The sequence below is a fragment of the Rhea americana genome, unplaced genomic scaffold (genome assembly GCF_003343005.1).
Source record: "Rhea americana isolate MKP2758 unplaced genomic scaffold, rheAme1 scaffold_395, whole genome shotgun sequence".
NCBI lineage: Eukaryota > Metazoa > Chordata > Aves > Rheiformes > Rheidae > Rhea > Rhea americana.
Genome location: NW_028186529.1, coordinates 110,332 through 129,511, shown reverse-complemented (window position 1 = coordinate 129,511; position 19,180 = coordinate 110,332). Strand labels below are relative to the sequence as shown.

The 19,180-nt window shown below is 36.6% G+C and overlaps 1 protein-coding gene across 1 annotated transcript in view; it reads right to left on the bottom strand.

Moving 5' to 3' along the window:
* The window catches only part of GMDS (GDP-mannose 4,6-dehydratase), a gene marked incomplete at its 3' end in the record, with an annotated part of 287,933 nt that extends 272,239 nt beyond the window's left edge, over positions 1-15,694 (bottom strand). Inside the window, exons 1-4 of the mRNA XM_085313757.1 lie at positions 15,632-15,694; positions 10,629-10,673; positions 5,829-5,916; positions 1,212-1,321 (exon numbers count right to left, since the gene is read on the bottom strand). Of these exons, the coding sequence (XP_085169883.1) occupies positions 1,212-1,321; positions 5,829-5,916; positions 10,629-10,673; positions 15,632-15,694 (306 nt within the window). The remainder of the gene's footprint in view (positions 1-1,211; positions 1,322-5,828; positions 5,917-10,628; positions 10,674-15,631) is intronic.
* Positions 15,695-19,180: the final 3,486 nt, after the last annotated feature.

Here is a 19,180-nt window from a genome sequence, read left to right as displayed (position 1 = left end):
TGCCTTGTTCTTATGGTGCTGCACCTAAGAAAACCAACTGGACATGTACAGTACAGACAGCAAACTGAATAATTCAACCACGGATAATTCTTTCAGAGCAATTTAAAATCAAGATTACGCTTGTGTCACTTCCATATTCTGCTGTCCTCCTTGTCAATAACTGCATTCTTTTAGCACAGTTTGCTCTTGATGGGTTTAGAAATGAGGCATATGGTTTGATAGCAGCAACACTTTTTGTAAGAGGGTTGACTTACAAAACCAAAGCCAAACTCATTTTCATAAGGCTTAAGCTCTTCAATGCTCATTCAATTCTCACATCAAGAGAGGCTAGTGAATTTATCATTTAGAAATACTCTCACATTGCACACAGCAAGGACACAGCATATGGCTGATCCATAATCTACTTTAACMACAATTAGCTACTTGCCCATAAATTTTAGTTCATAAGCATGAAGAGGAGTACAAATGAGTTTTTTTGCAGAGTAAATGGAGTTGACCTGTTAAATGAGATTTTCTGTATTTGGAGAGCACTGCGGTTTAACATCTATGCAACATGAATTCAAGTTACCCACTCTGTTGTTTATACTCTGTCCTTACAATATAACTGTATTTGCCAGAATCAAGTTACTCATCTTCAACAAGTCCTTTTTGTTTCAGTTTCTATAAACTGATTTTCCAACCAGAAAAAAAAGAAAGAAAAGAAAAACTAATAAAAGTAATAGTGAAGCTGTCTTCTCCATTTATAGGTTAGTCTTTCAAAGACTACTACTTGTATAAAAACTGGTATAGGTAAGCCTTTCTGGAAACAACACATTTAGATACACGTATCTGCTCCATTGTCATGCMAATGGAAATGTTGCGGTTCTAAGCACTGTTTGGTCCAACAACCTCACGTTACTCCTCCACTAGGGAGGAGGAAAAGCACATTGTGCAAAATTGTTTCAAATGGTAAAAAAAACGAATTTCAAAACCTGGGGATCTTGTTGGTAATGACAATTTAACCTCATCTAAAACAAGTCTAACATCTAATTGCATATTCAGTAACAAAATTTATGCAGTAATTCAGCATCTCAGCAAGTACAATTCCGTTGATGTAGGGCAGTACTTATCTGTCAAAACTAGCAATTGCTAAAATGGCTGAAAGTGCTGTAGGTTAAAATTGCATTTTCACATATGCACATTCACAATTCTCAGTGCTGGAAGCTACTCACCTTGACATGGCTCTGAGCTCCCAGGTTGTATATCTCAGTGGGCTTGACTTCATTAATGATCTTCACCAGGCAGGTGCTGTCCGTGAGATCACCGTAGTGCAGCTTCATGTCTTCAAAGTTTAAGAACACACTATTAATATACTCTAGTCCCAAAACAATCTAGCATCCTTGGTCAAGATACAAACATTACTCCAGATTTAAAATCCAAATAAACATTTACTGGAAAAAGCTAAGGGAACAGTGGTTCAGTAAGGTTTGCTTGCTTTTTTCCCCTCTTTAAACATAATACAGATTTCCCTGTGGGAGTAACAAGCACCATTTCAGACTATCTTTTTAAAAATCTGATTTACCTGGCAACATTTATATAATTTGTTCAATCATGTATATTTCATTAAGCTAGGTTATATAAATTAGATCACTATCCATTACATAATCTTGGCCACCAACTCTTATTTTAGTTCAGGTTTCCAACGTTTTGCTCACCAATGTTTTCAATAACTTAATTATACATTTGATAGTTTTCTCCTCCTTCTCGAAATGAAGTTGCACATGCTTAAGTTCCTCACTGCAAATAATTTCACAACGTGACTAGCAGAAAAAAGATACTAAAAATGCTTAAGCTATTTATAAGCTGAATATTTAGATTTAGATAATATTATCCTATGACTTGCTGCATTCAGTACAACAGTTTTCCATTTTAATGATATAGCTATACACTGCAAAGGAAACAGCAATTTCAGAGAAGAATTGTAACTGGTAGCGAAAAYGCATCATGACATTAAACACAAATTTCAAATGTTGTTAGATATATCAGTCATGCAGCTGTTATTTATCCTTTCCTGACTGGGTTAGTTTCTAACTGGTATGTGAAAAAGGAGGTAAGAGCATGAGGCCAGCTCCTGTCAAAGTTAATACAGCATGTCACAATGACTTATCAACTTGTCCTTGGTTTCAGAATCTAGCCTGTCAAGAATTTATTCCAAAAGTTAAATTCACTCTCATAAACAGGCCTCATATCCCTCTTGCTTTAAAAGAAATACCACCACCATACGGCCATTTGGACATCTGTTCAACAATAACAACCACCTTTCTTTATTAAAAAAAAATCTTTTATTATAAATATTGAAGAATTAGCAGTTTACATTCAGATGTCATATTTACACAAATTTTCATTTAATGCTTTTGACCTCAGTAAACTTAGGTTTGTAATGCATTATCTCCAGAAAAATATTCCAACTCTAGGGCAGTTTAGCAGTCTTCCAATCTGACAAACAAGGATGGTCACTTTTTTGGGCTGTATCATCCACTAACTCAATCAATCTGCATATCTTTTTTAAAATTATCAAACCAAGAAACATGAGGTTTATTATGAAAGACTATAAAATGAATACATAGTACATTTTAAAAACACTGTTCAGAGATATGTTCAACATACTCCTGATATCTTTTAAGGCAATGTGGATGCAAAAGCAGGACAGTTCTTAAAAAAGACCTAAGTTCCAAGCTGAGGCTATGGCTAACGGAAAAGGGAATGCTAATGCTCTAAGAGATCTGTGATTGAAATTTGGGGGATGGCAAGTAGGTTATGACCCTTTTAGTACATACATATCAATTATCCAGGCTGTGGGTTGCTTGCATTCCTGCAATGCATTCTGTACAGCCTGTGCCAAAACAACACTAGGTTTCCACTTGTTGGGAATGCAACTGTCCTGCTTCTGAAGTGAAATTCAATACATGAAATTAGTTTTGCCTGTGGGCCGAGGCATGCACAAGATCCCATATGGTTAAAGGACAAGCAGATTTGGATATTGGTGTTAACCTGCAATCCTCRAAACTGCCGGAGTCTAGACCACCTAGAGGGCGACACATTTTTCTTGCAACATTGTAAACAGAGACCACTTGCAAGCACAGGTTATCCAGTTTCTTTGGTGGCAGTTGCCACCTTTTCCAGAATAACTCTATGAGCTGCCGAGAACAGAGGAAAAAAAAAAAAGAAAGAAAGAAAGAAAGAAAGAAAGAAAAAAAAATCAAAATGAACTGCCCTTTCTGCACCAAAAAAAGAAAGCGTCCCCTAAGCAACAGGAACCTTTTCCTTTGCTTACTTCCTTCTGATGTTAGATGAATTCTCCCTGACTGCTGAGCCAGCCTTTGGGAGAGCAGAATGCTCCAGAGCAGAGGACACTATAACAACAGGAGAGTCAGGCAGTTCTGTAAGTAGCTTTTGGGTCTGAAAGAGCAGTAGGTTACTCTCCAGGCTAAGCAGCAGCTGGGCAGGAAGGAGGTGCCTGGCTCCCTCTTCCTACACCAGCAAACTTCAGCTCTATCACCATTCTTAGGCCAGAAAACACTCTCAGAGCTTTCCAAGGGGAAGCTGCACTGCCAGTTGCACTGAGAACTCAGAGATGGTCTCTCATAATTAAACTAAATTTAAAGCTCTCAAAGTGCCCACTTTGGTCTACCATCAAGTTCTCAAAGCTTCTTATTCAAATAGCTTTTTTAGAGGGGAACAGCGCACGAGGCAGCRTTGTTTATTTTTGAAATTGTGAAAAAGAAGTCTTTCAAGAATAACAGGTTAAGTGGAAAGACTTACAAGAAAAAAGGTTTATTTTGTGCAAAGATTTATAAGCATAGATCAAATGCCAAAACCTTTGGGCAAGCACTGACTGATATTAATAAAATTATCCAATTTGAAAGCCTCCTTAGTAAGCAGTAGCTGGAGGGCTTGCTTCAGGGAACCCTATAACCTTGTTTTCTTTACTTGATTTCATTTTCTTTAAAAGAGATCCACTGTTTATGAGACCTTCTCCTTGCAACATGTAATCCGTTCCTCATAGAAAGAACACATTGGGCAAACAAAAATTTAGAGTTTTTGTTCACATCAATCACTATTGCTTCTTTACTTCCTCCAGTACTGCCTGGAAACCCATTGTTTCAAAATAGTTGCCATGGAACAGCCTTTCCTGAGATTCCAAGTCCAATTCCTCCTCCTTCAATTCATATGGTTACATGCCTCAGTTAAAGGAAAATGAGATAAGAAGTTGGGTAAAATATCTAAGGGTTGCTTTCTTTTACCTTTCTTCCACACCTTTTGTTAARTATTTCTCTCTGTATTAATTATACTACCTTCTCAAATCACTTTCATATTCACAAGATGGTCCTCATGAAGAACTAYTTCCGATTTGATTTCTTCACTAGTTTTACCTTGTGAACAAGGTAAAGTTTCATGGGAAACATATCGCTTACACTGTCCTTGATGAAAACAGCTTAGTATTCTTTATGAAGGTACTACATTCATTTTTTTTGCCCCTCTCAATAAGATATTTTTGCTAGCAGTGTCCAATAAATTCACAGAGAGCCTTGTAAATGCCATGGAAGTACTGTCAAAAATTAAATACTAAAAATAACAAAGACTGTGTAAATTGTACCTTATAATGCAATCATACGTTGATATTATTGGTTCTGTTTAACCATGGCAGGAAGTAGACTTCAAAGACACTGTGATTTGTTTAKGGCATCAAGATATTTAGTGATAACAATGCCTTTATTCTACAAAATACACATAATGTGAAGAACTACACATTCATTAAAATAAACAGCACAACTTGAGTAGAACGTACAAATTCAGAAGGTCCAAACACTCATTCTTCCTGTCACCAGCAAGTATTGATCACATCGTATTCATATTATCACGCAAGCTGTCAAAGCTTCAAAAAAGCACCTTATCCTCCTAAAAGGCTCATAGAGTTGCTAAAAAGGTGGCTGGGCAAATCAAAGCATCTTCTGGATGCATACAAATTATTTTGGAATAAGATGAGTCTCTCTTCTCAGAAAAGCCAACCATATTAAATCAAGTGTGATTTTCTTATTATAGAATATTTTATACTGTGTAAATGTTCCATTGTTCCATCGAGAGGAATACAGCAGGATTTCAGTTGTTTCTTTTTATGCTATGTAAATGTGGCCCAGAAACTATGAAGGGTAGGCCACAAAAATCAAGCAAAAGGAATCAAACATGCAATGAAAAATAATTATTTCACTACTAGCATAAAATCTCATGTCTATGTAAAAGCATATAACTGCATCAAGAACACACACACATTGGTTAAAAAAAGGAGATAAGTTTAAGATAACTGTCTCAACAACTTATTCTAATATCTCAATTCTAATATCACTACCTCTATTCTGCTCTCTCAGCACTTTCAACCTCAAATAGCTCATTACAGGGTCAGCCATTTTCTAGCTGTTGTTACTCACCTATTTGTGAGAGCAGTATGTCGGCATTTTTATACAATAGAAAAGGTCTTTCTGTGCTCCTCTAACATTTTTCCCTCTTGATAATTGTCATGCACAGAAATATATATGCTTTATGTCACCTTTCAGTCAGAGAAAAAATCATCAATTCTTTTCATTCTAAGCTAGAGCAGCTAATAATGGAGAAAGGCAAGGCTTAGCTAGCAAGTTTCAGCTGTATAACCAATCCTAAAATCAAGGAGAGCTTTAAAATGACTGCCAGTTGGTAGAGTTTTGGTAAAGAAAACTGATTGTGAGATTCCCTTCCTCCTTCACCAAACAAACCATACACTGTAAGAAATCTTAAATATAAAAACACATTCTTACTTCCTTCAGTGTGAGCCTGTGGGTTCTTATAGAGATGTTCAATCCGGCCTGTATTAAAAGAACTAGATCGACGAACGATTCCATGCACCTGTGGATTAAACACAGAAAAACAATCAAAGGAAATGGTAAATATATAAAAAAAGGAAATGTTCATCTTCTCGTCTTTCAAATACATAGGCCTAACCCTTACATCAAGTAATGTGTTTGTCTCCATTCCTAAACTAAAGGCAAACAGTTATCAAAATTCTAACATAATACTCCACAAYGAGCTCTGATTCTGCTGTGTTTGCGTCAGTGCCCTTGAACTGTTCCATCTTCTCTCTTGTTGACACACCACTAGCAGCCCAACTGTCTCGCACAAGACTGAGAACACATCCAACTGCTCTAGAGCACCATCTCCTTGTGAGGGAAACTTGCCAGCACTGCTGCAGRGGGGCAAGCAGGATGTGGAGTCTACGGTAATCTCTTCTAGATGGTTATAGAGGGGTCTTTCTGGAGCCAAAAGATTTGGGCACACACACACAAAAAAAAAGCAGTTGCAGGAGATGGGGACTGAGGAAAGGACAGGGGAAACAGGTAAGAAGAAAAGAAAAAGTCAAGGGGAAAGAGGGCAGCAGCAGCAAGGCCCAAATATATTTTTAAACACCTGTTATTCACCGTCTGTTCTTCCAACACACTAGAAAGAACAGTCAGTCCTATTTTTTAAATCTCATGAGTCAGTTTTCTGAGATGGGTTATAGGACACAAAGGCAAATTTAAGGCCGAAACGCAGGTTGGGAATTTCCTTTAACCAGCCATGACAAATAGGTAAGAAAAAAAACAGCAGTTCTGACTAACATTAAAGAAAAGCCTGTTTGTGTCTAATACACCAAAGAAACTGTTTGAACACTGAACCTGTTTCCTCCTTATGCAAGATAGCCCCATACCTTCTGTCAAAGTTTATGCTAGTTTTGGTCACCAGCTGCTGAAACTGTGCTTGCACAAGTGGAATCAAACCTCAACACCTGCTTCTGCCCTCCATCTCTTCCTACCCTGTATTTCTGAAAGGGACCCCTTACTATGTGATACATCCTATACTCATTCGGGTTGGGCCATCACTTTAGCTTCTCACTTTATATTAACTTGAACCTGCAAGCATATCATCAGCACGAACAGAATTTTTAAAAGTACATGTCTTAACTACAGCTACACATGCCAAAAACACATTTTACTCCATTTCAAGTCTGAACTTAACTGAGTAGAAAGGTATGCACAACCTCAGAGTGAGACCAGTTTGCTACATTATGAATGACCTTTTGGTGGCAGSCTGTGTAATTATTGTGCAATATTTTCATCTTTAAGGTGTGCATGTCAAATTCACGATACCCATTTCCTTGCATAAAATCTCTTTACCACCCAACTACCCATTATGCTCACACAAGGTACCTTGTTCTAGAATCCAAGTGCTAAACTTTTCACAACTGAATAAAATACTGCATTTTGAGGCTTAACAGGTAAYCCTTAGAAATGTGGTGCCAAAAGTAAATTCCTTCCATTAAGCAATAAATTTATGAAGTTTTAACTAAAAGTTGCCTAGAAAGAATCCTCATCAAAATAATTATTTATGGAATACGTGGATAATTTATTTTTATAGGGACATAAAGGCTATATACTTTCAAAAGACACGTCCATAATAAGTTYGGTTTTGCACAATATGTTGGAAATGCTTTGATTAGTTACCTGAACATCTGTTTTTCTAAGCAAAATTAGACGTTGCAATTTTAAAGTATCAAACTATTCCAAATAAAGTTTACTGAAGTGCTCTACAACTGTTCTAGCAAAATTAAATATTTTGGYTTATGTCCTGATGAGAGATTTCTTGAGCTCTCAATTACCTAACTCAGARTTAAGTCATGCTGAAATTCAAGATCACACAAACCATTGACCAATAAGTCAAATCTTGTCATCTCAAGGCTTGATGAAAGATTGTGCATGCTTGAGCTTTGTGTCAGCTGAAYGATTGTCGTACTAACATTTGACCAATGAGACATGTTAAATGCAATCACCCCATGACTTCAAACACTTTCAGCAAATAAACAAATCCAGAGAGCCTCCTGCATCCAGTGATAATAAGAAAACACTCAAACTTAGCTTTTATTTTTTTTCCCCACTCCTTTTTCTGGTATGTATATACAAGAGAAAGAAAACCTGCCAAATGCTCAATCTATGACAGCAATATCGCTGTAAGAACTGATGAAAGATGCTTTTGTCTGCATGGGACAGGTGAAATGCAAACTTTGTGACAAGCCAAGATGTGTGCAAACTGGTTAATCTAGTTAAGAATGCAAGATCAGTAGATTTTTCTTAATAGGGCTTGATCTTTCTTTAGACAGTCTGATACTTCAAAAAAAAGTCTTAACTGACTTGCTAGTCAGTTGAAAAAATGCTGTCCATAAACAGCAAAGAAATCTCAAATTCAACAAATGTTGGTTTATGAGYTTCCCAGACAGAAATTTACAAACTGTTTTAACTGGAAATGGATTGAACTTTATCAAAAAAAGATCTRTCATACCCTTGTACCAAAACATTCCCTTCTCATTTACTAGTTTTTGAATTGCAAAGATATCTATCAGATAACTATCTATCTTGTCCAGAAGTCCTACATCTCTGCTATTCCTTTCTTAATAAGCATGATATCATGCTTATTATATCAATATCAACTTCTTCAAAGCCAAGAGAAACTACAGGGAGATTCTGTCTCAGGGATACATCTTACTCTAGAAGAATCACACTGCACAAACTTGCCTCGCACCAGAGCCCAGAAAGAAAAACTGCATCAGGCTTCTCATGGGACTAAAAGGAACATTTAGGCCATGATGCACACTAATATTTCAGCAAAGAAACAGCTGCACATATAAAAGCAGTATCGTTGAAGTAAGTCCACATTACAGAACACATGCTATGTATGCTGTCGTGCTTGGCTTCTAGAGGCTAAGTTAGTAATGCACGTATTTTAAGGACTGAACACTATGGTTACAATAGAATGAGTTGAGATGAAGAAAAGATTACATTCTTTCTTTTCCCTTTTCTCCAATTCCACTAGGATTTAATCAAATACCTTCAACTGTTGCAGCTGTAAGAACTCAGATCCACTGCAGATAAATACTATTTTGTGTGTTAAGGTTATATTCAGCACCACTGCAATATTCAATCTGTCATTATTCAAATTATCACCTAGTTATTTGGAAGGAAAAAAAGAAAAAGAAATCAATAAAGCTGCATCATGCAAACTACAGTTTATATCTAAAAGACGACTTTCTCTGTAAGCAGTAGTCCAGTTCAGAGATTTCAGTCTTAAAATGTTTTTTTTTTTTCTGTTACAAATAACTGGTAACATACACACTTTATTTGTGAATTTCCTTACATTACTACCCATAGATTACCATATTTGCTCTACTGTTCAGTTAATGAGGAACAGAGATCTCTAAGTAGGAACATAGGAAAGAATTCCAAAAAATACATGGAGAGCTGAGGAAAAGAAAGAAAGAAAGAAAGAAAGAAAAAACTCCCCCTCCCTTCCTCCACCTCCCCCCCAAAAAACCTCTACCCAATTATTGTAATCTTTCTGCTGTGCAGAAGATCGTATTCCATTTTTGCTTCAGTTAGCAGTTCAATTACAGAGTAGGAAGGAGTGTGTGCTTTTTCCTGCAAAGTAGCAGAAGCAATGAAAATGGTACCCTTCTTCCCCAAATGGAACAGAGGAACAGTAAAAATAAGCAATTTACAATACTTAAAACCCACACCAACAAGCAAATCAATCAGTAAAGCAGTAAAAAAGGATGCAATAAGCAAGGCAAGACTAATCACATGCAAAAGGACGAAAAATGCAGACTGTTTCTTATTTAGATATGCAGCTATTACAACAGAGGCAGTAAAAACCTACACTAGAATTAAAAGTACTGTCTTTTACCAAAAAACCCACGAAATACTACATTGTTATGAGAATTATCTGATCATCCCTTTCCTCGTCCTTTCTATCGTGATAACACCTATTGCAAGCACTCACTGCTCATGACTGAGCAGGCAAATACTCTCAGATATGCACTCCAAGTGATCTGAAACCATGAAACCRTACCACAGTAATATTGTCATTGAATTGGCAAGCTCCCCCACCCCTCAAAGAACAATCCTGCTTAGTAGAGTTATTTAGCAGGAATTAAGGAGTCCGACTCCCTTTATTTTAAGAAAAAGGTAAATGAGGCTCACATGCAAAGGAAGAATACAATTAATTAAGAGAAGGGGTAGGAAGCAACACTCCCAGAAGTCTAAATTCTTACAAAGAAACCAGGATGCTTCTCAGAAAAAAAAAATGTTTAAATTTTCAGCATGAGCCTGACAGGGATTAGCAAAATTTTTACTGCTGAGGTACAACTACTGATACAAAAAGGCCTTCAGTGAGAGCAAGAAGTTTGAGGGTTTTTTCTTCTCTCTTCCCCCCCTTCATGTGGTACATTGCATTATAAATTATTCCCTAATTCTTTACAGTTTTGGCTTACACAGGTTGTTGCTTATCTAAGTTGGCGGGAAACATGCAAAGGAGTTATACCCTGAGGAGCAGAGGGAATTCACCAGTGGACATTAGATGATAAATAGTACAATAAGCTGGCGTGATTACAGGCCATGTTGCACATTCTTCTCTGGAGTTTTGATTTGTTATCTAGGGTTGAGTGGAAAACATACACAGAGACAGAAGCAGAGGAAGCTAGAGTTGCGGCATCCAAATGATTCCATCAGCCTGCAGTCAGTCACCGAGTCACTCACCTCATAGCCTTTTTCCAGCAGGAACTCAGCCAAGTACGATCCATCCTGGGAAGAGTAAGATACAGGAGAACGTCAGAAACACATTGGGGGGGGAGGGGGGAGAAGAAAATAAATAAATAAATAAATTAAAGGAAATCTGAGCTGACCGGGTAACAAGAATATACTCAGATTTCGCCAGATACAACTGGAGACCTGACCTGAAATATTATAGACACTTTTTGGTTAGTTTTAGATTAAGCAGCAGTATATTTAAGATAACTTGCTTTCAAATGCTGGTTGAGAACTCCTGCCCCTTGAATCCCTTTCCAGCTTCCATTTAAAAATGTCTAAAGACAGCTTTCCAAAATAGCTTAAACACAATTATTGAATTTGAACTATTTCGGAGATAGGGAAGGAAAAAACAAATGTYGCAAACTTAACATACTCTGACAGCAGACAAACAGATTTGTATGCTAGTGTGTCAAGCTCAGGTCTCACTTRCATACATTCCTTTCATAAGCATTCTAAAGACAGCAATAATCTTGTTTGCTTGATCAATAAAGTTTTTCAGAAGTCTCCCTAGCACGTTTTATTTTTATACAACAAAAAGCAGGTTATAAAAAAAGTCACTTTCACAGTTTGTAAACAACTGAGAGTTGAGAATTTGTTTTTTTCTTTTAAGATGTCATCAAACTCAAGTTATTAAACTCTCAAAAAGCAAATACTTCAAAATCCATGCTAGCACATGTTTTCTGAAATAAAGTAATTTTCCTGTGCTGATTGCTATTGCCAGGATTACCAAACAAAAAATAAGTCATGTTACCCTTATAAAATTCTACACATGGTCACAAATTTAGCAAATATTACCCCTTTGGAATGCACACAAACCAACGTTGCAAAAACTAAGTGATCATCTATGCCCAAGGAGTCTCTTTGTTTTCTTTTTGAACCAACAGTACCCTTTAACACGTGAGAGTATTCCAGAGTCAATTGACTTACCATAAGACGACCACAAAAACACAGAATGCCACCTTCACTCACACACTTAAAGTATATTACATGTATATGCCTTGACATGATCAGGGCCAAAGACCTTTAGGTATAAAACTGGACGTACACCTCTTTGATCCTCTTTTTACTCTTTTTCTCTGTTTCCAAAGAAAAAAAAACTCTTTCACCTTAAATTAAATGCACTCTTCCTGTCTCACAGACAGCCCAAGGAAAATGAAATAGTAAAATAAGAAATTCGAGATGCWCTAGGAGGCTCTTAAACAGCAGGACTGTCAGCGGACAGCGCTTGTGATATTGATGTTAAAGAAATGCATAAATTTATGCAGAATGACAGGGTACAGTACATAATGGACATTTGCTGTACATTTATGCCATACATATAAAACTCYAGCAGCTTTAATGACTTTACTGCATAAATATGTTTCATAATGTCTTATACAGATTAGGAGAGCATGAAACACACAGTCCCAGCATACACATATTTCTTCCACTACATGTATGATATGTATGTGCTTACACAGCTTTTCAGTCAGATTATAATACTTGTTAATTTGGAATATGACAAGCCATGTATGCCACGCCACTTAAGGAATGACTGGATTGTATGTGGTTCCATACATCACATGAAAATAACAAGACCTCATAGAAAGAAAAAATATTCATAAAAAATATATATGCAATAGAAACTCTGGAGAAACATTGCAGGGGTGGAAAGCTGTAGTTTACTTTTCTTTAGTAAATCCTCCAAGATTTAGCAGAGGTAGAGTAGGGGGAAGAAAGCTTCATATTTTGCTTTGGTTGCATAGTCCGTAAAAAACAAAAACTGAGGTGAAAGTGGGAGACACAGAGTGTAAAGGAGACGAAGAAAAGAGAGGTTGTGATTATTTAGAAAGTTGATGTGAAACAGACTTGACTAGGATTGAACCCTGTCAATAAGGTCTTGTTCTTCTCACCCAGGCCATTTCTCAAACTTTCCAACCACACTGGAACATTTTGAACCAGCAGTGGCATTTGCTTCCTCTGCACTTCCTTTCCAGGTCTATCGAGTGATAGGGCACGGCTTTACAATGAGTGGGAAACAGGCAGCAAGTGCGAATGCTACTGGTTTCTGGCTCTAGCACAGCACAGCTGATTTACTGTCTGGTAATCTCACACAAAGCAAATTGATGTGGTACTGCACTATGATATAGTATCGCAGAGAGCCCTAAAGTTTCACATTGCCCTTCCTTTTCAGTGTAGCAGCTGTCAATGAGTGTGGCAATCTGAACAGCGATTAAAATGTTATAAAATTTTGCAACTTGTTATGTATAGTACAGTTTCAAACGTTCCTTAATGAAAATGAGGAATAAAGAACATTAAGTAAGCTCTCTTACAAGATTTACACCTTATGCATAGGAGACTGTATTACACATATAAATTCTGTTATCAAAGCTATCAATTCTCGTTTATACTACAAACAGAACTTTCAAGGTTCACAAATCATTAAATGAAAAACAGGAAAGGATGTAACCGTTTAACATTAAAGCTTTAAAACATTAAATTTTTCTTCAGATTAGCAGTTTTTGAGTCGTATGTTCCCAATCACATCCATGCCTAGCATGCATCTGAGCAGGAATGGATCAGCATGAAGTGCACAAATTTATCTGACCCGTCCAGTAAACTTTTGAGGGGATAAGGAGAGAGAAAATGTCTTCCCTCTTACAAGTAATACTCACAATAATCTTGATCTTATCTCCCTGTTTCACTTGGAGATTGCTGATTCAAATCCAATCCTTCTCACTGTACCATAAGGAGAGTTTCTGGGAAACTGTGCCATTCTATCTCTGCACTGTGGCTGCAACGTCTCTTGACGCCCATCCACTTGGGGTTCTTTATACAGAGCTTTAACACTGAAAGCAAATCACTTTTGGGAGCTTTGTCCAGAAAAAGAAAACCTTAAATCTAGAAGATATACACACACATAAACATAGATATGTACCTTTAAGCTTTTACATACATACATATATATATATATATATAAAATTGTATTTTTAATATATTATGATATATAAAAATAAAAAATTATAGAGTGTTATATTACTTTGTTCCTTCCCCTGACCAATATGCTATTCTACTTACTTTAGAAGCATTACCATTTTGAAGGCTTACTTTTGCTAAGGTGCTCTGCTGTTATTCTTCTGAGATTTTGTTGACATTTGATGAGATTGATAAAATGAGATAGGGAAATATAGCCCTTTTTCTACAGGTAACTCATTCACTTCAGTAAAAATAGGCTACAGTCTTTAAATAGGATTATAATGAGACCTTGTTCTATACAGACATACTGGGTCATCCTGCATGATCAAAATATTTTAACAAAACTAATCAAATAAACCACTTCAGTTAAAATAGTTCCTCATCAGCACATTGTGGCATGTCAGACTTCAAGAATCACTTCACTGTCTTCAGCCAAACAGCAGTCTGAAAGCATATGCAAAGAATGATATACTTCAGCTAGCTTCCAATATATAGCAGCAGGTTTCCAACTGTAGTTTCCTTACATGTCTTTAAAATTCCCAGACAAAAGAAAACAGTCATATAAACTAGTGAGACAACTTTAAGATGCAATATTTTATATTTAATAGAGTAGTTAATGTCAGGAACTTCAATAAGCCTTGACACACTATCAAAGGAAACCTTTTCCAACAGTGAAAGAAGTGAGACAAACAAGAGTTAGACAGTGCCATGCCACAAACATCTAGGAAAAAAAAGTTCATGAAGTTTGACTTGACCTATGAGCAAAGAATATGGTGATTTATACAGAAAATAAAAATGAAAAATAAGCAGAATTAAATGGCATGGTTGCCAACCCAAGCCTCCTTTATTTTGCACTGTTCTATTCAAGGGAAACTCCATTTGTATCAATGGCTTGTTTTAGATTTATATTGATACAAGTAAATTCAGAGAAGGCAATAAAAGCAGCTCCCATATGCAGGACATCCTCCTCCTCTTCCTTTAATAGGACTAGTTAAGAGCATCCTTCCATAGACATATTTGATCCAAGAACTGGATTATGTGTCCTATCTGAACATTCATCTTTTAGAGAAGGAACTCCTACTTCCCCAAAGTTCCTCTCTACTAAAACATAGGAGCCAGAGAAAGTACTAGCAGGACAGAGAAGAGAGGCCAAGAAGAGGAAGAACAGTTTTATTATTACTGTTATTTTTCCTAGAATTATATAGGAAAGTACATAGTTTTCTCAGAAGAAGAAAAGGAATTAAAAACCTAATACGAACAATGCAAATACATTTAATTTTAACACACAGAAAGAGGAGAAAGGATTCTCTTTGCAGGAAAAAAAAAGTATTAAGTTTTAGAAAAAAACATCCCCACAGTATTGTGTAGAAAGTGACATTCCTCACAAATATCCAGTTTTAGGAACTCCCAAATCCATACAGAGGATTGTGAGAAATCCTGCTATAAAATCTCTAGAGAAACCAACAGCCAACAGTCCCACTCCCCAGTTGTTCCTGATGACCTGGAGTGAAGGAGCAGGCAGCCCTCTCACCACTGCTCTTTCTCATAGCCTCTCTCGCATTCCCTTCTTCTGCAATCACTTGTCTTGCGATCTCGCTGACGGTCAAAGCGTGCTTATTGCCATCACTGCTTTAATCATCCTTCACCTCCACAAAATGCTCTTAAAATTCAGGTAAGACTCTACCTCTAAACTTGACTGGGAGCAGGGATTCAATTTGCACTGAACTGCAACAAAAATTCTGCTGATTTTAAATGGAGCTGGACCATCACTCTCCATTTCTTTCATAGCTGAGCCTTCACCATACTCCTAGAACTGCTTATGATCTACCACCCTCTTATCATTCCCTCCTACCACCCGTGCTACCACCCTGTTTCCTTCCTACCTGCTAAAAGATGGAGTCTAGCTTAACGCTGCAGGAAAAGTTATTTTGCTGCCAATACCATAGAGGCCAGTGTTAAGCTTCCTATGGGAGACGGCTGCATGGGAGCGCCCCCACCTTCAGAGCCCCCCAGTGCAACCCAGAACCTCCAAAACCAACTCCAAACCCGGTGACAGACATGGCCACTCAAAAGGCATCACTTCGTTACATAAACAGCTGGCAAACAAGTCTGGCTAGATATACACCTATACATACTTTCTTTGTCCATTTGCAAGTAGGTTGCCAGAAAAGAGCACAAGAATGTAAAATGCAACAGTCCCACACTACCAGATGCACTGCTGAGAGATGTTAGATTTTTTTTTTTTAAGGTAGACACATATGACGAAATATCTGTCCATTCACAATATGCTTATAGTTCTGCTCTGTACTTCTCCACGGTGACCATGTTTCACAGACGCCAAGCTGTCAGATTTCACTATTTATTTGGAAGACTGCCATAATTTTCACACGTAAAATGAAAGATCAAAGTTGGTTATATTTATAAAATTCAAATTGAGTAAGGCTAGTGCTCTGCCCTTAGGAATACAACTACAAAGGCAAGTTCATGGCAGTTCAAAATATAAATGGTGTCAATTAACAAAGTCATTTTTAACAGTCCTAAATTCCTTTTGAACTACAAACTATAACTGTGTCCTGGAAAGTTACATTTTGATAGGTTTAATGAATCTATTTGGGGAAAGGAGAGTGGAGAGAAAAGGTATACGTGTTTTTTATTTCTTAAATAAAGGGACCTTTCTGGAATAACACCACCAACAGAGCACTACAATCATGATCCTTTAGCCTTGTTTGAAGGAATAATAAATACTGCCATTAAAATTTATAGAACTAGTGCCACTAGTAGCCTTTCACAATAAATAGTTGCTTCATCAAGTTTTAAAGTTTTGCACAACTATTAGTTAATATTATTTTAGCAACTTATTAACCTGCAGTATGGCGGCAGATCCTTTGCAGCGGGAAACATATTCTACTACTCTAAAGAACTATCTAAATGATTTTAATATCAATAATAATAAGCATTCACATATTTGTAGCCTGCCAAAGCTGCTCTCTTTCAAAAAATCTGCAAGAGTAATACAGTTATTTTTGCTGAAAAATGCATACTTCTAATCATTTCCAATGATTTATGGAGGAAATAGGTATTTTTTGTAGCTACTATAAACAGAACACTGCTGCACTTTGTCTCAAGTATTCACAGCAATATTTGAGGTAAAGCATTAAAGTGTTCATAAAAAAACTCTCCATACAGAAAAAAGGAAGAATTATGAACTCTTAAGTACTTAACTGATTTATTAAAGCTGCCACCTTTCAAATACAGCAGTTATTTTGTTATTCTGATTTGTATTCTAGCCAAGTGAGAGTAGGAAAACAAGCGTCCTTTTGTTCATATAGTCAAAAGAAAATGTCAAAAGGCAATAAATATTAAAAAAAGAAAAAACAGCTTTCTTTGTTTTCAATCATTCTTACTTAATTGGAAGTTCTTGTAATGGGTTAAGTAAAAATGCAATAAAAATATTGAACAGGAGAGAAAATTATCATTAGCAACAACAACAAAAACATTCTAATTATATTACTCTGTCCTTTTTCAATTAAGATTTGTTTAAAAGTAATAAAGTGTAGTTGCTTTGGAAAAGTGAATCACCATCTTATTTCCCAGTCAGAGCTCTATTTGACTTGACATGCTGTTCCACTGATGAATTACTAAGTTATATTAAGAACTGCAACTGCAGTTATATACAACAGCAACAGCTTTTTTCTTACTTCTTCCCTCTTCAGTTGTCTTCATCCAAAACAGTATTATTCATATCATCAATATTTATAACTATTCTACTGTAAACCAGAGCATAGCCACTCTTTCTTAAAAAAGAAAAAAATCTCACCATTATAAAGCTAATATGAACAGAACATATCTGTGTAAATAAAATTTGATTCTGAGCATTAGGAGAGGCAACCAATTAAGAGCTCAGGCTTAACTTAAACCAACAATAAGGTATGTCAGTGCAATCCTGCTGGAGTATTTTTGCTGAAAAATATTAAACCCATAGTCTAAATCATATGATATTCTATAATATCAAACAGCTTCCAGATGTCATGTGAAAAACGGTATCTCAGTTTGTAACAACTGAATGAACAATACCATCAAACTCAATACGTTAAGGTTTTTGCCTGATTGGAAGACTTGGAAGAGCCTGTGACAATCAATATGTTATTTCAGATATGCTTAACACAGCATTCCCAGTGAAGACAGTCAGATGCTTGATAGCTTAAAAAAGAAAAAAAACATATTACTTCTTTTCCTCCAATTATGAATATCTGCAGTATACTAATATATAATAAAACATTTACAAACTTTAAATTTGAGAGAAACCTGTAATTTTCTGTCTCACTAGTAAAACCATATGGATGAGAAGAATGTGTCAGCTCTACGAACAGCGAAATGCAAATCATGTGAACAACAGTCCACAAGCAAATGAAAACCATTATTCAATATTTGTAATGCAAAATCTGTAAAAGTTTTAACAGCCACAAGATAATTGTTTTGCCCATCCCTATTACCTCCTACTTTTGAAAAGCTGCTGGTATCCCATGTTCCTTCACATTTCCAAAATAGGTAACAGCAGTTCCAATTAGCAGCAGCTGTGAGCTTTCGGGTCTGGCTATCCTACGGTACTCGGACTAATCCGTCAGCCCATTACATGACAAACACTGCTGCACTGGGCACAGGGCAAACTTGCAATCAGCAACAAATGCAAACTAGCTGTTCCTAGCAGCTTGTTTGGGAGCCCAAACAAGCAGGCCCAGTTGCACAGAATGAAGAAACCACCAGTAAACCCAGAACGGAGCTTTAGGTCACATTCTCAAAAAACAAGTTTTCCAAAATTTGATGTCACGTTTTAAAAGAAAATTCAGATTTGCTGCAGTAACAGAAAAAGTATAAAGCCCAGGAACAGTTTTGGAAGAAACCTGGTGTCTGTTATTCTAAAAATAGAGAAGGAATTTTCTAATACTGATACCAAGAGGCAAAAATAAAATCTACCATGCTGTCCTTACATTTAACATCCTATAAAAGAAAACAAAAGCAAAAGAAGCAACTTTGCTATTACTGCAACTAGGCAGGCCATCTGAACTTAACAACCATACGTCCACATGCATCCTACTAGGAGAAGTAAAGATCCACCTCACTTCCATACAGTACTGCCTACATTTTCTGCATTTTTCTTTGCAGTGGCTAACTATAGCTGCTGAGGTCATAGCTACTTTCAACACCGTACTGCCAAACTCTCCCTCTGATAYTCAGTGTGCTTTTTACTACTGGTGCTTATTGCCTTAGCTTATGCAATCTCCTATGCTTAGCCCAAACCATCCTGCACCCTAACAGGGTGCAAAGGCAATTATTTGAGCAAAAAATCATACCTGTTACCTTGTTTGTCTGAGACCAAAAATTAATGAGGGAGATCTAAAATGAATACATAGGGAAACAAAAAGGTTTTGAATTCATTTTTCCATACTTGTCTTTAAATATGCATATAGAAATGTGGTCTGAAAGATGATCTCCTTAGAGAAATACATTAAAAAAGACAAAACCATGTTCTATTTGTAATGGAGAAG